This window comes from Carettochelys insculpta, chromosome 1 (assembly GCF_033958435.1).
Source record: "Carettochelys insculpta isolate YL-2023 chromosome 1, ASM3395843v1, whole genome shotgun sequence".
NCBI lineage: Eukaryota > Metazoa > Chordata > Testudines > Carettochelyidae > Carettochelys > Carettochelys insculpta.
In genome coordinates, this window is record NC_134137.1 from 108,701,309 (window position 1) to 108,722,612 (window position 21,304).

Genomic DNA, 21,304 nt, shown 5'->3' on the forward strand with positions numbered 1-21,304 from the left:
ATCGAATGTGCAGTATGGGCCTCAGGCTGCATGTGTGGAAGTGCTCCAGCAGAGTGTCATGTTTTCTGTAGAAGGTCCAGATTTCACATCCATAGAGGAGACTGGTCAGTACTACAGCCTTGTACACTTTGTTTAGTGGACTGTCGGATATTGTGCTGATTCAATACTCATGCTCACAGACGTCCTAGTGCGTGGTTGGCCTTGCAGATCCTGGCATTGATTTCTTTGTTGAGGGAGCCATTATTGGCTATCACGCTGCTGAGGTACTTGAACTTCTCCACTGTTTTTAACTCTTTTCTTTCAATAGAGATTGAGTGGGGGCGAGCAGCAGATCCTGGAGCAGCCTGAAACAATACTTGTGTCTTTCTTAGGCTAGTATCAGAGGGGTAGCCGTGTTAGTCTGGATCTGCAAAAGCAACAAGGGGTCCTGTGGCACCTTATAGACTGATAGAAATGTATGAGCATAAGCTTTTGTGGGCAAAGACCCACTTCGTGCATCTGACAGAGTGGGTCTTTGGCCACAAAAGCTTATGCTCGTACATTTCTGTTTGTCTGTAAGGTGCCACAGGACCCCTCGTTGCTTTGTTAGGTGAATTATCAAACCAAAGAGGTGAGTGGCTTTAGCAAACTTGTTGACGATAAGCTGGAGATCAGATTCTTTGTGTGCCATAAGTGCACATTCGTCAGCAAAAGGGCTTCAAGGATGAGCCTCTCAAGTGTCGAAAAGTGACCCATGAAGCCTATACTCCATTGTCCAGGTTCCTAACTGTGTGGCTGAGGATGCCCATGAAAAAGAATAGCACTGGGGCCAGGAGGCACCCTTGCTTTACACCATTGGATATCTCAAATTTATGTGAGGACTCTCCCTTCAAAAGAACAAAGTCAGTCATGTCATAGAATAGGCATATGAGGTTGTCGAATCTTCTCAGGCAGCCAAATTTTGACAGGATAATCCACAGGGCTTCTCTGTTGATGGAGTCAAACTCCTTGTTCAGGTCTATAAAGACAGCATATAGATCCAAGTTTTGCTCCTATGCACTTTTCCTGGACCTGACGAACAGCAAAGATCATGTTAATGGTGCTGTGGCCTGGATGGAAACCCCACTGTTCCTCTGGTAGGTTCTTCTTTGAGATGTTGGTGATCAGACAGTTGAGAATGACTTGAGCCAAGATCTTCCCAGCAGTAGAGAGAAGTGAGGTGCCCCTGTAATTTCCACAGTCAGCTATGTTGCCTTTGTTCTTGAAGATTGAGATGATTATGGCATCCCTAAAGTCTTTGGGTGTGTCTTCTTATTTCCAGATGCTGATCAAAATACTGTGAAAGGCTTCAAGTGATACTGGTCCTGCTGCCTTGAAAATTTCAGTAGAGATACCGTCCATCGCAGGGGCTTTGACAGAGCTGGTCTGGCTGATTCTTTTTTGACCTCATCCATTGTGGGGGGCAGGTCAAGGCTGTCTGTTGTGGGTTTCTGAGGGATCTGGTCTAGGGGTGCAGGGTTGACAACGGAGGACCTGTTGAGCAGGTAGCTGAAATGCTGTCTCCACCAATCGCTGATACTGCTCTTCTCCTTCAGGAGGGTCATACCATCTGCAGACTGGAGAGGTGAAGTACTTGGCTTTCAAGGCCCATACAGCTTTGATAGCACTGAAGGACATCTTGGAGGTCTTGGTGTCAGAAGAGTATTGGACTTCATCAGCTTTGCTCTCCTCTCACTCATCTTGCATTTTGCGAAGTGCAGTTTGCACCTGACTCTGAAGGAGCTTGAAACAGTCATGTTTGGAGATTGAGGACTGATTGTTTTGCCGTACCAGAAACGCGTTCTGTTTTTCCTCTAAGATCTTCATGATAGTCTCGTCATTTTCACCAAACCGTTCTTGGTGAACTCTTTTTTTAGTCTGTGTCAACTTGGCTGACTCCATCACCAGGGTTTTAAACTGGTCCCACTTTTGTGTTGGGTCTCCAGTCAGAAGTCCATGGGATATCAAGACTTCATCAACACAGGCTGCAAATTGCTCACGATGACCAATCTGTTGCAGCTTCCTGATGTTGAAGGAGGGCCTGACAACCTTGAGCTTCTTGCAGTGCAGTGGTGTGATGTGCAACATAAGGATAGATCTGATGAGTCCAAGATCAGTCCAGCACTCAGCTCTCCACATGGCCCTGGTGATCTTAACATTGTGAATGCCCCGCCTGCGACTGATGATGTAGTCAGTCAGGTGCCACTGTTTTGATCTCTCAGGTCTCATAGTGCTCTCCCTTGTGGAAGAGGGTGAGAATGTTCCAGGCTCCAAATATGATCTTTCTTTTCACTGTTTTTTGACCAATCTGAGGGTAAAACTGCCAGCCATGGCACATGGGCCAGTTTGGTTGGGACAAGCAATTTCTGGGACACCTTTTCTAGTCTCCTCCCTCACTTGAGGGTGAGCAGTGCTGCTTCTAAAAAAGTCTGCTCAGTTGCCTGGGATGTTGCTGAACTCCTCTCTTGTCCCGGGGTCAGAGCCGAGTGACTAAAGTCCATAGGCCTCCTATGTGCAGGTTTGGAACTACAACTCCCAGTGGTCACCTCCACTTGTTGCTTCACCCCTTTCCCATTGTCGCAGGACTTTGATGTACAGTAGACCTTCAGGTTATGCGAGAGTTCGGTTCCACGCACCATGTCAAAACTCGAATTTCATGTAAGTGGGGGTCCTGTTTTTCCCCCTGCAGGCGGGGAAACAGCAGAAAGGTAAATGGCGGGGGCAGTTGGGGAGGGTTAAGGCTGGCAGTGGGTTAAGGTCGTGTGCTATGGGGGCTAAGTCTGGGGTTTGTTAGGGTTGCAGGGGGATGAGGGGTGGAGTTGAGCCAGAGCTGTGCGTGGGGGTTGTGAGCTGGAGCCCTGCTCAGGTAGTGAACTGGACCACGGGGCGTTTGAACTGGGGCCTCACATGGAGGGTTTGAATCAGAGTGCGGGGGGTTGAATTGGAGCCACGTGCAGAAGGTTTGAACTGGGGTGGGAGGATGGAACTGGAGCTACCCGGGGGGGGGGGCCTTGAACCTGGATGGGGGTGTTGAATTGGAGCTGTGTGGGGGGCTTGAAGCAGGGCGGGAGGATGAACCCAGGGCTGCACATGAGGGGTTTGAACCAGAGCAGGGCAGGGCAGGGCAGGAAGGTAGTTTGAACTGGAATCACATGTTGGGGGGTTGAACCAGGGCAGGAGGATGGAACTGGGGCTGCGCATGGGGGGTTTAAACCAGTGCAGCGGGGCGGGGGGGGTGAGCAGAAACTGGGGGTGGGGGTGGGGAGTGAGCCAGTTGGGAGGTTGAACTGGGGCCAGGGAGGTTGAACTGGAGTTGTGCCTGACCGGTGGTGAGCTAGAGCCAGAGGTGGGGGTGGGGGGTCATCAGGAGCTATGCATGGGGGGTGGGGGGTGAGCCAGGGTGTGCGGAGCCAGCGGGGAGGGGCGTTGAGCCAGGGCCAGGCAGGGAGAGAGTTAAGCACAACTGGAAATCACACATTTCCAGGATTTACTGTAGGAATTGGGGGTCAGCCATGTAAGAACAGAGTTGCATACTCTGGGTTTGCATACTCTGAGACCTTACTGTAAACAGAAGATGTAGAAGAATAAAGTAGACTAATAAAGTAGACTGATTTGAGAGATGACAATGTGCAAAGAACCTGTGCAGGAGAATGTTTAAAATGGAAAAGCTGTTGGGTAGAGGCAGTTCCACTTGGCCTCCAAAGCCTGGTTGCAGTGGTACGAAAAGTCATCACAGCTGGAGGCTTCCTAGGCTGTAGTGAATGGCAGTGCCATCTGCGGTGCCTCTCATGCCCTTTGCTCTCCACAGAGCATTGCAGAGCTACCTTCCTGGTTGTTGGATCTTATATTGATCTCATCCATCCAGTCTGCCAGAGCCGACTTTGCATGCTGGGATAGGCAAGTCTCGATCTCATTGAAGGTTTCAGACCTGTCGGCTACCCTCACCTGGTTTAGCTCGCCTGTTGAAGTGGTTTATTGGGGTGTGGCTGCTGCGCATGCTACAGCTTTTTGGAGCCACAAGTGAGAGCTGAATGCCAGGTGGTGACCAAAGGTCTACGAACTACCTCCGAAGAGTCACAAGTCCCCCCACACCAGAGGTGCTACCCCTGCTTGGACACCACATACACCGCACAGCAGTACGTTTTACAAGAAGTGCCAATACTTGCCACAGCTCGGCAGATGCAGTCCTTCCTCCATCCACGTAACACTCCAATACCATCTCCACCAAACGGGTGCTGCTACAGAGTCACCTGAGTGGAGCACCCTTAGGGACCACTCAAAGGAGAAGTTATTCACTTGATGCAGTGGTGATGGTTCTCCGAGATGCGTCCCTGTGGGTGCTCCACTGCCCTCTCGTCCCTCCCTCTGCTTGGAGTCTACAGGGACTTGAGGTAGAAAAGTTAGAAAATGGGGACTGTGCCATGCATGCACTTCACAAAGCAAATACAGCTCAAGATGCTGAATGCCCAGGCGCGGCACATGGGGGAGCACTGCTCTGAAAACATGACAGTCTACAGCACCAAGATGTGCAGAGATGTGAGTGGAGCACCCGCAGGGACACATGTAGGAGAACTATTGCCACTGCACCAAGTGAGTAACTTCTTTTATAGATGGTTGGTGACCACAACAAAGGGGGCTTATGGGGAAAGGGAGTTCAAAATTGAAGTGTAGGGAATGGGTCCTCTGGATACTAGCTATATGTGGGGGATTAAGTGAAATTTCTTCAGCAGGTAGATTTTGCTCCTTGGGGCATTGAAATAGGAACTTATTTCTCATTGTAAATTGCATATGGCCAGTTGCATATTCTCCATTTGTTAGCACCACCACCGTATCATCCTGACTGCTCATGTTAGAGACCTATGACTCAGGCTACGTGGAGACATGGTGGTGGGTTCTTCTTTGCGTGGCACGCACCTCTTTTTACACGTCTGCAACTTGTCATGGGATCAGTTATGTTGGGCTCCTTGGTCTTGTGATACTACCTGCTGCAGTTTCTTTGTTTTCATACAGCACTGTTAATGATCCCTGTAGTGGTACTCCTGGATACCCCATGCAGTCTTGTAGATGTCGACATTTTTGCATCCCTTCCATTGCTGTGCCTGTACCATTTGTTCTCGTCATGGGTTCTGGAGATCCAGTGCTTCCTGTGTACTCTACTCTAGACTAGAGTGCACCTGATGTGTGTACCCAGCCTGGTCAGATGGGTAGTTGTACACAGTAATGGGAAACGACAAGATATACTTGCTAAAATGGACACTTGGAAAAAGTCATTCAAAAATTCAAAGGGTTTTAAAAATTAGGGCTGGAGGCTCTGGTTTCTGTGACCACTGGGCCATAATTGTGGTCAAAACCGTTTTAGGTTTTGTGAGAAGGCTGCTGGATGACTGTTAGGATTAATATAGGCAATGAAGTGTCTCTATTTGTGCTACATGGTCCTTGGTGTGTCAGTCATGGCTCAGTGCCACTCAGGGAGCTGGTATTGCTACATGGGTGCAATGGGGATCTAGCATCAGGGGAGATAAATGGAGACATAGTCCTGGTTTACTTTTCCAGTGGGTCTACACAGAGTAGCTTCCATTGATGTAACTCACCTACTACGTACGTAGGCATCCTTCAGTCTGCACAGACTATGGATCGCGCCCTTTAAAGTTTCAATTTAAGTCTTCATTTACAGCGTCTATTGTGACTATAAAGACCCACACGAGAGTGACAGTCCTTGCTGCATCTCTTGCAGATGTAGTGGGTGTCTGGCAAGTCCTTATTGTGCTTTCTGTGCGCTCGCTTCTCCTCTGCTAGCTGTCTGATCTTCAACTCGCCCTTCTGAAGGCCCTTGTGTAAGCCCTGCCTCTATCTGCCGCGGTCGTCTGCTAGTTCTTCCCAATTGTCTAGCTCGATGTCTACCTCTCTGAGGTCTCTCCTTGCAGACATCTTTGTAACGCAACTGGGGGCGTCCGGGGGGTCTTTTGCCAGAGGCTAGCTCACCATACATGATGTCTTTTGGAATTCTTCCGTCATTCATCCTGTGGACGTGGCCAAGCCAGCGGAGTCGATGCTGCCTGAGGAGGGTGTGCATGGTTGGGATTCCAGCTTGCTCGAGGACGGCTGTGTTAGTAATTCCACTTCTGCAAGGAGTTTAGCACTTAAGTAGTTGTCTGTGTATACGTTATGTTGCTTACATCACTGTTGTTGTCTCTTAGAATCTGTCCCACAATACCTTTATCTGACAGTTAAATCAGTGCACGTGCTCCTGGTTAGGACACACATCACTGTCACAAGGAGAATAGTTTGGATATACGAAGACTATATAATTACTGCAGTGGCTGTATGCCAGTGTAACTTAGACTACTTAATATTGTAGTGTAGACTTGCTTGTAGTTAGTTAGTATAGTTAGTACTATAGTTAGTACTATTAGTTAGTATAGTTAGAATAGTTAGTACAGAAATGTAAGTTGGAGGAGGAAAGAAAAATGAAAAAGAAGCTATAAGCACAAAAGGAAGTCATCTCTGAAAAGAGTAAAAGCAAAGTAGAATAAATAACCTATTGAAAAAGGAAGATTACATTAAATAAGGAAATCTATTTAAAAGACAAACAGGGGAGAGAGAGTAGGAAATAAATCCAAGACCACTGTGAACAAAAGAAAAATATTTAGCAAAATAATCACAATGTTTCCATTACTTGAGGGAAAAAAATAGTTTCCTTTTAAGGAGCCAATTCAACAGCCTTTGAGCCCTCCTCCCCTGTAAGACTTGTGGGACTGGACAATTAGGTTCAGATCTTGCAGGTGAGCTCTGGGGGTGTGGATATTTGAATCTTCATGGAGTTTATTACAAGATCAGGACCACAGTTTGAACAGAATAAAATAATTTTACTCACTTGGACTAGAGCATCATATTTTGCATATTGCTAAAAATATAAAAAAAATGCAAAAAAGATTACTTTGACTGCTTCATGCCACTGACATAGTTAAAAATTCAATTTAGAATATACAGATCAGTTTTCACCCAATTTTATGGATGATATTTTGGAGATCTAATTATGCAAGTGTGCTAACAAATTATTTGACTAGAAATTTCTAATAAAACAGTCTGTTAGTTCTGATGTAATATGTATGTAAAAGAGCTTAATTGCCATTTTTAATACCATTTTCTTCAAATACAAAGGGAGTATTTTGAAACAACAAGATAATATTGACCAAGTCAAAGAGCCTTATTGTAGTGTAGATTAAATAAATGTTTGCGACTCCTAAGAACCAAACAAAAATATTTCTCTTTCCAGAAACATTCCTTGTTATTTTGATCATCAACAATGAAGCCGAAAAGCACAATGATGGTATTGTGCCTGGAATGCTAAGTGTAGTCCAAGAAAAATGATGAGACTAAATAATAAAAATGTCATTTTTTTCAGAAATGTTGCATTTCATTTTTTCAGCATTAAAATTCTCAACAAGTTTTAAAGTTAAAGATATTTGTCAATTATAATCCTAACTGTGAGAGCAAATTTTCTTGACCAAAGTTTATATACAAATAATTTGCTCTTAAAATTTGTTATAATAAAAATTAAGTGCTTCAGTGTTAAACCAAGTATGGCTGCTGAATTGCTTCCCAATTTCTCCAGCTAGGGTTATTGAGTGTGACATATTAGAAAGTATCATGTGCCAGGTAAAATCAAGATTGAATCCCAAAGGTGTGTTCTTAAACTGCACAATCAGATCCTTATTTTCAATCCCATGTCTATGCTTCAAAGAATAGGTGTTTATTTCAGTGATGATTTGTCATTAAAATTATGTCAAAATGTCTTAGAATGTTGTTGAAACTATAAAAACACAACACACAGAGGACTAATTATGGGTGCCATCTGTTTATTTTTACAAAGCTTTTCTTTTCTTTTTTTTCTTTTTAAAAACCAGTGCATCATCTTGCTCTGATAAACCACAAGATTATTATAATGACTCTTTTCCTTCAATTAATATACTTAAACTAAGGAAGACAACAGATTTGTTCATTGACCTTTTCCTGTATCATAAAATGTATATAATATGACATCTCTTGATAGAGAAATCTTTGTGAAGTGCATTTTCTTAAGATATTTGGTCCTTAAAATAAAATTGCTTTATGATAAACATGGCAGTTCTGTCATATTTTTTACTTGAGCATTGCAACTTCCCTCATTGTGTGTATGGTATGTTAATAGAGTATGTGTCTGATTGTGTGTACATAGTAGGACCATAATCCAAATTCTTTGGGTGCTTTCATTGCACAACTTTTCCACTATGATTTGTCAGAGATTGCTCTAAGTTAATAAACATTTTCAGTTTACAACCACATAAAAACCACGTGTATGTGCATGCGCGTAAGTTTGCACATGCACCCAGCCCTATCCAGCTGTAGTCTGAATGATGGGTATTCCCATGGCAGCATCATCCAAAGCCGTTAGCAGCAATTTGCTGAGAGAGCAGAATGACTCAACTGGTCCAGCCCAGCTATTGTGCCTGCTAAGCACTACACAGATAAGTCTGGAGGGAAAAAAAAATGAAGGATCCATCTGCTCATTTCTGCTACACTGCGCTGATGTAAGATTACGCTAATCTGGTTGCTTGTCAGGACAGGTTAGTGAAAACAGGCGAATGGGTGAGATTTAGGGTAGACTAGCTCTATGGAAAATCATAAGCTGCTCTTGTATATGCCATGTTAAGTGTAGCAAAATGGGTTGATTATCAGCTACTTTGAGGATTTCAGTTAAAATATATTACGTTGCTAGATTAAAAATGAGTCCCTTTTAAAACTTCCAAAGAAACAAGAAACTAACACATCTTCACCAAATACTGTTGTGCTGTGCATAATAAAGCATGCTTTCCTGTTTTTGCAGTTTTGTTTTTACTCCTTGGGGTTAGTTATTGTATTTACAGTTTTCTTATTTATTGTACTTAAATGTTTTCTCCCCAAAAAGATTGTTACTGTTGTTGGTGAATGTGTATGAGTTTTTTGTTTTTTCATTTTGTTTGTTTTGTTCTTGGGCTTGCTTGTTTCTTGAGTTTGGTTTGGTGAAGAAGTCCAGATTTGGAAATTAATCCTTGTCCCATTTTTGGCTGGTGAGATTTGTTTTTCTGTATTTGTTTATGATGTGTTTTTTTGGTTGTTTTTGTTACCTACTGACTGTCAGTTCTTGACCTTGCAGGTTGAACATCCCATCACAGAATGCATTACTGGCCTGGATCTAGTCCAAGAAATGATCCGTGTTGCTAAGGGTTACCCTCTCAGGCACAAACAAGCTGATATTCCCATCAGCGGCTGGGCACTTGAATGTCGAGTTTATGCTGAGGTAAAATAAGTGGTATGGGGTGGGAGGCTGTATGTGGAGCAGTAATACCCAGGTGTAGAGAGACACTAAGGAGAAGTGAAGGTTAATAATTTGAGATTTTTGATTTGCTACTTGCTAATACAACTAATTAAATAACGCTTTATGTTGATTTTTATGTCATAATTCAAAAGAATAGTCTGTGACCAATAAAATTGCCACATAATACCTTATAAAAACCTGTCTCCTGCAAGTAGCCAATAATCAATTCAAAGGAAGTTAATGCCACATTTGCAGCCCAATTTAATACGATGATTGCGCTGTATTCCATTTTCTTCTGCACTACTAACCAGTACTTTGGGTTCACTTGCTTCCACACTTTTGTTAAACCTTTTGGCTTAAATATTTAGGTAATATTTTGTAAACTGTCAAGCTTTTAATGGTACTGAGACATTTGCTAATAGTTCAGGAAGTGTGTTTGCTCTTCTGAACCTATATTTGCTTTATATGACCAACTTGAAAAGTGAATTTCAAAGCCATAATTGCTTGTTAAGTTATATTATGACTTCTGATACTAATATAGGGAAAAAACCCTGATTTAGGGAAAAAAAATCCTTTTAAGCATGACGAGGAGACCAGCATTGTACATTAATTTGTTGCTAGCATTATTTTTTGCATTTGGAGATTTAGACTTTTCCACTGAATGAATAATATTCAGCTGCCTCCATTTTGTTTTAAGAATGTTAATGTTTTAGGCAATGGTGTCTTTATAAAAATAAAAAAATCAGCATCTTGGCATGTGTTTTTCCATTTGACTATTGCTGCCTTTATTGCCCAAGCCATCTTAATATATCTTGTTCTTCTTTCTTTATTTTTTCATGACAAAACAATTGTTGCTTGTTCTGCTCATTACAGCATGTATATGACTGTTTAGATGAATAAATGTATTTGATCTGAGTGATAAAGTATGCATTGAGTATTAGTATGGCTTTACTAAAGTAGTGGGTATTCAAAATTGTTGCTCAACCATCTCTGAGTATTAAAGGAGAATGAATAACAGAATCCTGTTTCACCATGAGTATGTTGTTCTGTTCACCACAGAATTTGTTGTACTGATAAGAGTGTAAGGAATATTATATAGGAGATTTTTAAAGGCACAAGGGAGCCAATTCACATAGAAGCTCAGCTTCCTTTGACTTTCTAATGACCCTTTTTGCCTTTTGAAAAATCTCCTTTTATGTCATCCACTCTCCCTTCCCCTCAAACCTTGAAGATGGCGAAAGAGATGACTCTAATATAAAGATTTCACTGAGCAAAGTTACTCTTTCCTGCATTATTAATTACATTCCAGAAAGATGAGTTTGTGACAAGTGTTCCAAATTTTCCAGTGGAAAAAGAGAGACCCCAAAATAAGTGATTCTGGAAAGGGAGTGTGAATCCAAGATAGAGGAGGCAGAAGCTGTTAATTTTGCAACTACTTAAGCTTGTTTCCTGTATGTTATGACTCCAATGGTTTCTCATGTTTTACCTTCATTTCAGGATCCCTACAAATCTTTTGGTCTGCCATCTATTGGCAGATTGTCTCAGTACCAAGAACCTCTACATGTGTCCAATGTAAGTGACTGATACTCTGATTTTCATAGGTTCGAGATGCTCAGGTCTTTACAGGTGATTAATCCCTCTGACAGTCAGGCCCTCAGTTTCTATAATTTCCAAAAGGTGGTTTGGGGAATTAATGCAGTTGTTTGTGCTAATTTAATATTAGATATAAAAATGCTATGCTAACCAAATGGGTCTATAAAGTTTTGTTCTGTTTTGGAATATTTGCATTTTATGTGTCACAGTTTAATCCTTTCAAACAATCCTAAAATATAAATATGCTGTAGAGGAAATCAGATGTTCGAATAATTATTTAACTGCAAAGGATTGCATACCCCAAAGAGAAGCTGGACTACTACTACTGTTCAAATTTTCAGCCTTTTTAAAGTAAATAGTTTATTACACTTGAAGAAAACTGAGTATTACACATTTTAGTACATAGTCAAGCTATTCGGAATGGCTGCTTAACAAACAGTTTTCTGATGCATGAAAAGAACAGGGACATCTTTCTGTGTAATCAAAGTAATAAGTAATAAATCCACTATGTCAGCTGGTAGAAGACCAAGACTGTACCATCTGTGAATGTGATTATTCAGTGTGATTACTTGCATGGAAAATAGTGAAAGATTACAGGAGGAATCCTAAATTTGGAGATGTTATTGGATATATGATTTATTTCACTTCTTAAATTGTTTTTGCCCATATGCTTCCTAAAGGGACCTGACCCTTTCTGGGCTGTAAGGCTTCATGCTGTGTTCAAAGCCTGAAAGCAGAAGAAAAAATTGTAAAGATTTAACAGGCATTATGTGACGTTAAATAGAAGATAAGAAAACAAGTATCATGGGATGTAGCTAAACATTTTTAATGAAACAGAGTGTATTAAATAAGAATTTATAATGATTATGCGAGTGGTTGCTAGACATTTTACCATGTTATAATAGCTAACAGGATGTCAAACATTTTGCCCTTGCAAGTTTTTGCAATTTGCAATTTTCCAAACGTGAGACCTGTTGAAAGTACAAGTGATAATGGACAAACTATACCCCCTACAGTCTTTGTCCCACCAAATCTTTCTTCAATTAATGTTGCAGCAGGAGTTTTATGTAATAACATTTGCGCTTGTGAGCCATCCATAGAAAGAAAAAACAATTAAAATGCCTTAAATGTTCTGCTTACTGCTGTTATTTGCTTGTGTGAATGTTGCATGTCAGCTAAATGGACCACGGAACAGATAAAGTGATTGGGTGCAGGAGAGTGCACACCAAGCTCTGTCTATCATTATTGCTGGGAGCAATCAAATTGATGCCAGCAGGACAGTAGACGCGTTGACAGCTGTAATTATGTATCTCCATGGTGATCACTTTTGGCCTGTCATGTAGGCCCACAAGTCCCCTCCCTTGCAAGTATTTAATCAGATTGGGCTGTCACTTGTCAGGTAGACAGGGCGGGCTGGGAGTTGTGCTTAGGGGGAGAGGTGAATTGAAAATGAAGGGTGGGAGATGGCTGATAGCTTCACGTGGCCCATCATGGTACTGAAAAAAAGAAATTTTAATTATGCTGGAAGCTTCAGAGAAATGGTTTGAGTATCTCAGAGAGAGTAGCTGGGCTGTTTTCTTTTTGTTTACTCTTATTGGCTTATTAAAAATAGCTGTTCTATTTTTATTTCACAAACCATATATTTAGTCTTTTCTTCTGTGGCAGCAGAAAATGTGCAATATTGGAGATTAATTTGTCTTGTGAGGATGTCACATACTTAAGAATAAAATTAATTTGACTGAAGAAGTTGAATATTCTATTGAAGCTATTGGTACTTCACCATTTTTTAAAAAATTTGCTCGGAGTTGAAATTTGGCATAGAAAGACTCAGGGAAAAAACATGATTTAAATGAGTTTGGTGGCTTTTGAAATTAAAGGAGGTAAGGGCATGTGGGTAGTTGGCTGGATGAGGGAAGTAGAAAGAGGAAAGTTAAGAAGATGGGGCCTTGGTGAAATGTTTTTCCTGTATGCCAAGAATTCTATATTGGTGGTTGTTTTTATCTCTTTCTTTTCATATAGACAATTATACAACTTATAAGAAATATACCAGCTGATAGCTCAAAATATTTGTAAGGTAGCGAGTATTTAATTTGTTAAAAAAAGCTTAATAGGAGGCTGCAACAAAGAAATCGGTATCATCAAGATTGTGACAATAGAAACTTCTTTCTCTTGCACCTTGTACCAAACTGACTGTGCTGCAGTTGTCATTAAGATTTGAAGTGCTCCCAAGCCATTAGCTGCTAATGTAATCAACAATCCATTATTCAAAGATGCCTGTGTTCACAGTCTGAAGGAGTGAGCCTCCCTGGCTTGGCCAACAGAGTTGGCATAGTGGGGCTTATCCTAGAGCAGAGGTGCGCAAATTGAGGGGGCGGGCATGAAATTTTGTAGGGGGAGTGCGGCACGATGAGTTGCTGGGTCTCAGGCTCGTCCATCTAATTAAAAATGTTGAAATACGTTACTGGTTTCATGTAAGTGTGGTCACATTTATATACCAATTAATAACGTTTTTACATTTTATAGACTTATTTTCTTACACCTGCCGAAAGGGGGTCTTTTTCATATGACCGTAACCAAAATTACCATTGCCTTGGATTACATTAACAGGTTGGGGGACTCTGCTAATTGCAGGGATGAAAAGTGGGGCCCAGTGTAAAAAGTTTGCTCACCCGTGTTACGGCTGTAAAGCTGTGAAGACTGTACTTTGAAGCTGGGGCTGGAACTTGAGCTCTGAAGCCTAGGGAAGGGAGAGTAAGTCATATGTCTCTTAGACCCAGTATTGCAAGGAAGCATGTGTGAATGGAACTCTGGTTGCTTAAGATAGTGGGATTCCCTGGTGGTAATGTGGTCTGTCAGTGCAGTGTTCAGGTTTTCTTAGACTACCTAACATTTAATATAGTAATGCACAATGGCACCACAATATTACATTGCTGAAAGTATTTGGGCTATGAAAGGATCTTGAATTGTATACTCCCTGTAGTATTTTTTTTAAATACCCAGAAAAGAAAAATATTAAGTAAAAATAATGCTAATAAGTGTTACTCTTATCTATCAAGATAAATGTGCACAGGCCTCTTAAATAAAGGTGTCTGTTATATCCAATTGTAATTGTTCTGTTGCACAGTATAGTTTACAGGATTATCTTTTGTCAGTCTCCTCATACACTGAAGCAGAGCAGAGAGAATTGAGAATAACAAAAGTATTTCCTTTTTGCTATCAGTTTGTCATTTTTATTTAGTTATTTTATAAAGATTAAATTTTAGAGGGAATGAAAATTATTATTTAGAAAGAGGCCCTTGGCAATTTTTTTCACAAGTTTATGAAATTATAAAGCAGTTCAAGAACCCTTTTTAGTTCCTTGTTGTTTCAGTGTATTTCAATTTTTGAATTAGTGTGGATATATCCAAGTACATTACTATTATATATGTCTCTGTGTGCAGTATATATGGTGGAAATATTTGTAATATTTGTAATGTAATTAGTACATTACAAATATGTAACGTAGAGCTGGGAAATTCTAATTTCTAATCCTGGTTGTCCCACTAACAGCCAATCACAGTCAAGCATAAACGACTACTCCCATTTATGTCTGAAGCAGTAGCATCTGCTTATTTCACATCTGAATTTGTCCCTTTGTTCTATGTTTCCTCACTGTAAAGTTGACATAGTAATCTTTATATATCTCAGAGGGATGTTATAAGGATTAATTATTTTACATCTCTGGGTTGCTTTGGAACTGAAAAGTGCCGTATAAATCCCAGGTGGTGGTAGAATACGTACACAGGTATGCTCCATGTTATATATGTACGTACTATGCAGTATAAAAAGCAATATGTTGTCTGTAGGAAATAGTCTCGACTGGCACTGGATGGACTGGATATCTTAATGGTTCTTTCCTATCTATGTGTACGTGCAAATGTAGTTGCTGCACAAACACATAACCGTTCACAGGGAGGAAGGGTGGCTTGGGCTATGTCTACACTAGCCAAAAACTTCAAAATGGCCATGCAAATTAATAAATTTTATTAATAAATAAAATTATAAAATTATAAAAATAATAATAAAGTGTTTAATAAAGAAAATTCTGTCATTAAACCCATGCAAGGATGTAGTGTTCATTGGGGAAATAGAATAAAGCTACTAGGCTGTCTTTTAGGTCATTTGGATAGTAAAGTCCTCATCCTGCTCACATGGTTTCTGCAGACAAAGAGGGTCTACATGTGGCCCCTTGATAATTACCTAAAGTAAGATAGTAAAGGTCTAACCACCATTGTGTTGACTTTTTTCTGCCTTACTACCATCAAATGATCTGTTGTTTGTTAGAAACGGTCCTTCCCACAGGTAAAGATTTAAGTGAATTTCTAGGTCCCACTTACAATGTAAGGTATCAAATCTCCAGTGTTTTAGCACTTTCTAGTTGGATTCATGTGTCCTTAAGATCCTGGGGATGTGCTTGTCAGTCTTGAATTATGTTGATTAGTGTTTTTTTTTAAGTGCGTTAGATTCCAATATTCACCAGCAGAAATATAATAAATATTTGTTTTCTAGAAATTGCTCACTTTTAAAGTTTTATATGGCTAACCTTAGTGCCCCACTGATGAAATCAAACTGAGAGATGAAAACAAGAATCAGCAATATACCAACTGACTTGTTGGCTGGTTAACAGCAATCAGTTTCTTCAAAAGATTTTTTTGAACTTGTGCTACTCCTTCCGCTATGAAAATTGTGGAATCCGAGCTTTAATTGGGGCTATGTCCTTACAAAGCAAAACCATGGAAAAAGCTGTGTAAACATTAAACCCCCAGAGGAGCAGCAGCAGCAGCAGCAGCTGAAAAAAAAAAAGTGGTTTATTGTCGATAGGGTGAGGCAGAAAAGGAAAGTGTTACAGACATGAAAGCTACAGGACTAGTATTCCTATAGTGCTGATAAGCAGAGTTCCAAAGTTCCTGCTGAATGAGCCTTAGTTGTGTCCCCGGCAGAGCTCTCAGAAGGGCAATAGTGGGACCCAAGGGATGTGATTACATACGTATGAGAAAAGTATGCAATTACAAGGGGCATCTTTCATGCCAAGTGTCAGTTGTAGGAGTAATTACAACCACATTTTATTACAGTAATTAAGTCAGCATTGATTACATTGAAAGCTCAGTTTTAGAGTTGCATAAACCACTATATATTGAAAGTGATCAAACCCCAAATCTATCTGCTCTTGAATTTAACAAGAAAAGCAGTAATTTTGACTAACAGTGTAAGTCTGCATTTGTGTTTTTGTTTTAAAGGAGGGAGTAGTAATTAAATACTTTTCCCATAAGAGGGAGGTGGGAGAGGATTTTCTAGCCCTTCCAGAAGAAGATTATTTTACTTTCTTATAGGAAAGTGTGAAGTGTAGGTCTTCTGTGAGGTCAAAACTTGGTTTTTATTCCGTTGTGAAGATCTATTTTCTCAATATCTCTCTCTCTCTCTCTCTCTCTCTCTCTCTTTTTTTTAAATTTTCCGAAGGTACGTGTTGACAGTGGCATACAAGAAGGAAGTGATATTAGCATCTATTATGATCCCATGATCTCAAAAGTGAGTTGATTTTTTTTATATTCTACTATATAAAATACTAATTTAAGATTGAAAAGTTTTAAATCAAGAGACATTTTGTTAATGAGCCAGTATTTCAGAGCTGCTTGATATGATATGTATAAATGAAATATGAAAAGGAAAAGTCTATGTTGAAAGTGAAGCTTAATATGGAAGAAAATTTACAAGTATGCCTGATCTCACGGAAATTAATTTGCCCGTTTATGTGATTTTTTTTTTTTTTTTTGCATAATTCTTGCTGTATTTTCAGATTTTTAAAAGCATTTTAATTTAAGCAAGAGTTTGTGCTCTCAGGCTACATCTACACTACACTGCAATTCAAAAGGACCACTTCTGAAATACACTTTTCGAAAGAATGGCCTTCAAAATTGCACATCTACAAGCAAAAGCCACGATCCCCTATTTCGAAAGAGTGGCCCAGCATTTCAAAAGAGAGGGTCTACACAGCCATGGCTGCTATTTCAAAGTAGTGGGCCAGGAAACAGGGTGGGAGTATGTGGCGTCAGCCACAATGCAGGGGGCACAGTGATGTATCCCACTGGGAGCACCCACAGGGGAAGTAGGTGCCCTCCTGCATCCTGTGTCCCAGCCACAAGTTCCTAAACACCCGGGCATCATGAGCCCTGCCCAGCTACCCCACATGCTCGTCCATGAACTGGCCCCAGGCGTTGACAAGAGCCTAAAGGACCTGTACCCCTTCTGTTCACAAAAGCACCTGTGCTATGATCCGGGTCACGGATGGCGATGTGCATCTCATCCAGAGTGCTGAAACAGTTTGGGAAGCCCAGCTCACGAAGCCAGCAAGGGCAACGTCTAGGTCTTCGACAGCAATGATCTGGCACAGGAGGAGGGTGCTTATCTCCCAGATGACCTGCATGGGGTGGAAGACACATGGCTTCCAAGCCCTTCTGGGGCCTGCAGCCAGCTGCTCCCTTAAAGGGCCCCTCCCAAAACTCACACCCTGCCTGTGCTCTGGGCTCCAAGGCTTGCCACTGCATACCCTGCATACCCTGTGCAGAAACATGAGCTTTACCAGGGACACCATGCCCATGCCTCCCCAACAGTTGCCCAAGGAGGAGTTCATCTGGGCCATGGCCAGCCTGCTGGCTGTGCTGTTTGCAGCTCTCCTCCAGCAGCACTGGAGGGCCAGTTCCATAGGCCTCCTCCTGCGGGCCATCTGCCAGTGGCTACTTGTCCAATTTGGCAACACTGGGTGTACCCCAGCATCACCGAGTGGTGAGACCACCTGATGCTGGGGGAAAGGGGTGGCTGCAATACTTCAGGATGACCAGGCAGACCTTCGAGGAGCTGTGCCACTGGCATGGCCCAGCCCTCCAGCACCACAATATCGTGATGCAGCCTGCGCTCCCTCTGCAGAAGAGGTTAGCGATAGCAGTCTGGAAGCGGGCCACCCCAAACGGCACCTGTCTGTCAGCCATCAGTGTGGAGTAGGCAGAGTCACCATCAGGGAAGTCCTACTTGAGGTAAGCCTGGCTCAGGCCACACACCCACCATGGTAAGGTGACCACCGGGCCAGGGGCCGGGGAGAGGAGACCCTGCAAGGGGCCAGGAACCACACAGCCATGCAAATGTGTCTTTCACCCCATGCAGGTCATCCAGGAGATAAGCACCCTCCTCCTGTGCCAGGTCATTGCTGTCAGAGACCTGGACGTTGCCCTTGCTGCCTTCGCAGGGCTGGGCTTCCCAGACTGTTTTGGCACTCTGGATGGGATGCACATAGCCATCCGTGCCCCAGACTATAGCACGGTTACTTTTGTGAACAGAAAGGGTACCACTCCGTGGTCCTTCAGGCTCTTGTCAGCACCTGGGGCCAGTTCATGGATGTGCATGTGGGGTAGCTGGGCAGGGCTCATGATGCCTGGGTGTTTAGGAACTTGTGGCTGGGGCGCAGGATGCAGGAGGGCACCTACTTCCCCTGCGGGTGCTTTCAGTAGGAGACATCACTGTGCTCCCCTGCATTGTGACTGACGCCGCATACTCCCTGCACCTATGGCTCATGAGGCCCTACACAAGACTTACCAACCCGTCTCAGGATGAATTCAACACATGCCTGAACCAGGACAGGAACACCATTGAGTGGGCATTTGGGCGTCTCAAGGGGTGCATTCACTCCCTCCTCACAAGGTTGGAGGTCAGAGGTCAGCCTCCCAAATGTGCCCTTGGTTGTTGCGGTTTGCTGCGCTCTCCACAATGTTGCGGAAAGTAAACAGGAGCCCTTGATGCAGGCCTGGGCTGCGGAGACCAGTGCTGGGTACGAGTAGCTGCCTGCTGCCCGTTTCTGCCAGGCACAAAGGGATGTGGTGCGAGTCAGGGAGGCCCTGAGTGAGGCTTTCGCCCAGGGCCTGCAGTGACCTTCCCCCATCCACCCTCCCTGAACACCCCCCCCCCCCCGCCATGGCCCACCCCTCACTGCTCCCCCCCAACACACAATAGGGACTTTAGACAATATAGACTTCAAAACTGTAGTAAACTCTGTAGAGCTGTAGCAAAAATAAACTTATAATGTAAGCTTAACAATAGGTGCCTGCAACTATATATGGGGGGACTATGTATAAGAGGGACCCAGGGTGGCATTGGGGAAAGGACTGAAGTTGGGAGAGAGCACCGGGGTGGGGGTCTGGTGAGCCATGGGGGCTGCAGGTGCCTTTACTGCCCTGGGTGTGGGGCCTCCTATGGGGCAGGGATGGGGCCGAGACCACGGGGAGGTAGGGGTGAGGGTTGGGGGTGCTGCAGCCTCAGCATTCCCAGGGTGTGCAGGGAAGGACGGGGGGCTACAGGGGCTGGTGCTGAAGGGGCCACATTGGCCACCAGCCACTGCTCCAGTTCCAGGCAGTTGGCTGTGGAGAGGTCCGGAAGGATCAGGGCAGCACTAGAGAGATGCAGGGGGAGCTCCAGGGGGGTGGTGGGTGAGGGAGGGGTTGGTTGGTTGAGGTGGGTGGCCACAGCCTGGTGAGGGTTTCCAGGTAATCTGTCGCCCGTACCCACATCTCCCACTCTGTCACCAGCCAGTCCCAGAGCACAGCTGTCACGTCTCGTATGACGGCCGGGTTCACCACCTCCCCCTCATCCCCCCTGTTGATGATGGAGTCTGGCCCGGAGGTGTCTCTGCACAGCCTTGGGATGGAATGGGGTGGTGACCCCAGGGGCCAGGGCTCAGGCTCCAATGCCCTCCTACGCCCTCCACAATCCCTGATGGCCTGGGGGCCCCATGGCATACTGGATGCAGAGTGGTCCCTGCATGGTGGGGCTCGCGCTGGGGTTGGTCGCCCCCGCGTTCCCTCCCCAGTTGTGCGGAACATGGGGCTGTGCAGGGGGCAGGAGCTGAGTGGCCACCTGCTGGCTGTGGCAGGGATGGGGTCCCCCTTCCCAGCCCCTGAGGCATACCGAACACCCAGTACCTACCTGCTGCTATCTCCGTGAAGACTAGAGATGCTCAGCTGGAGAGGGCCTGGCCGGATGATCCGGAGGGGATTGCAAAGATGAGGGTCCCATCGCTGAAACCCTCATCATTGCGGGCAGCCTGTAGGTTGCGTTCCCTCTGGTGGGGGATGGTCACACCCGAGAGTCCTGGCTCCTCCTCCTCTGTGGCTGCCTCAGGCTTGGGCTTGGGCTGGGGGTGGGGTGGGTGGGCTAGTGGGTGGCTATGTCGAGGGTGTGCTCAGGGGGTGGCACCTGCTTGGGCCCCAGGAGGCAGTCCTCATAGTGTGGACACCAGGTGGGAGGTGCCCCAGAGCGGCTGCTGGCATCTCGGCTGCGGCAGTACGCCTTCCTGGGCTCTTTGACTTTTGACCGCACCTTGTCCCCAGTGCGGCTGGGGTGCCCCCTAGGACTGAGGCTACTGGAGAGGCCGTCCAAAGCATCTGCATTTCGGCGATGCACCCAAGTCTGGAGGAGGACTACCTCTTTCCCCCAGAGGCTGAGGAGGTCCTTGAACTCCTCCTTGGATCAGGAGGGGCCCCTTCTTACTTGCTGCTGTCTCAGCTCCCAGGAGCGCTGGGTGGACTCACCAGGGGACCCCTGTGGCGCATGGGACTCCTGGCTACTTGCCATTGGGACAGGGTTGGGGTGGTGATCTCTGCCCTGTTGTCAATGGGAGGGCATTCAGCTGAGAGCTTGTGCTCCCCATGCTGCCTGCACGCTCTCTGTTTCTTGCCATGAGTTGCCGGGTGTGTATTTCCTTAAACGTGGCCAGCAGTGACAATAGAGCCCCACCTGGGATGGCCAGAGCATCTCTGTGCTCCTGCAGGCTGCTGCCACGGCAGACCTGCTATTTTGAAAGACTGGACTGCAGAGCATCTACATGTTATGCTTCGAAATAGGGTGCTATTCCCAATACAGGAATGGAAAAACGACTTCGAAATGTGGCCCCATTACTTTGATCCCAATTTTGAAGTAGTGAATAACATGTGTAGGTGCTCTGTAGAGCTTTTTGAAAGGAGGCCTTATTTTGAAATTATTTTCTAAATAAATTGCTAGTGTAGACACGGCCTCAGATTTATCCCTTGTTAGTTTAACACTTCGATTTTTTTGAGGAAAGACCATAATCCCTGACAAAAAATGTGGTTTGTCTGACAGTACATTGCAGTTATTTAAGCGTAAAATTGCTATAAGGATATTATAGTTAGTGTTTTAAGGATCCATGAAATTCAGAATTAAACTTACAAGTAAAGAAGATCTTAAGAAATATGTACTTTCAAAATCTGAGTTTCTGACCTTAATTGTAATTGTTTTGTAGCTCCAAGGAGAACAGAG

General features: G+C 43.9%; 1 protein-coding gene across 3 annotated transcripts in view; it reads left to right on the plus strand.

The window, feature by feature from the left end:
* Positions 1–21,304, plus strand: part of PCCA (propionyl-CoA carboxylase subunit alpha) — a 469,473-nt gene that overhangs the window by 217,681 nt on the left and 230,488 nt on the right. For all 3 annotated transcript variants that reach the window (XM_074989641.1, XM_074989649.1, XM_074989656.1), the window contains 3 exons: positions 9,194–9,337; positions 10,853–10,927; positions 16,445–16,513. In XM_074989641.1, coding sequence (XP_074845742.1) covers positions 9,194–9,337; positions 10,853–10,927; positions 16,445–16,513 — 288 coding nt within the window. The remainder of the gene's footprint in view (positions 1–9,193; positions 9,338–10,852; positions 10,928–16,444; positions 16,514–21,304) is intronic.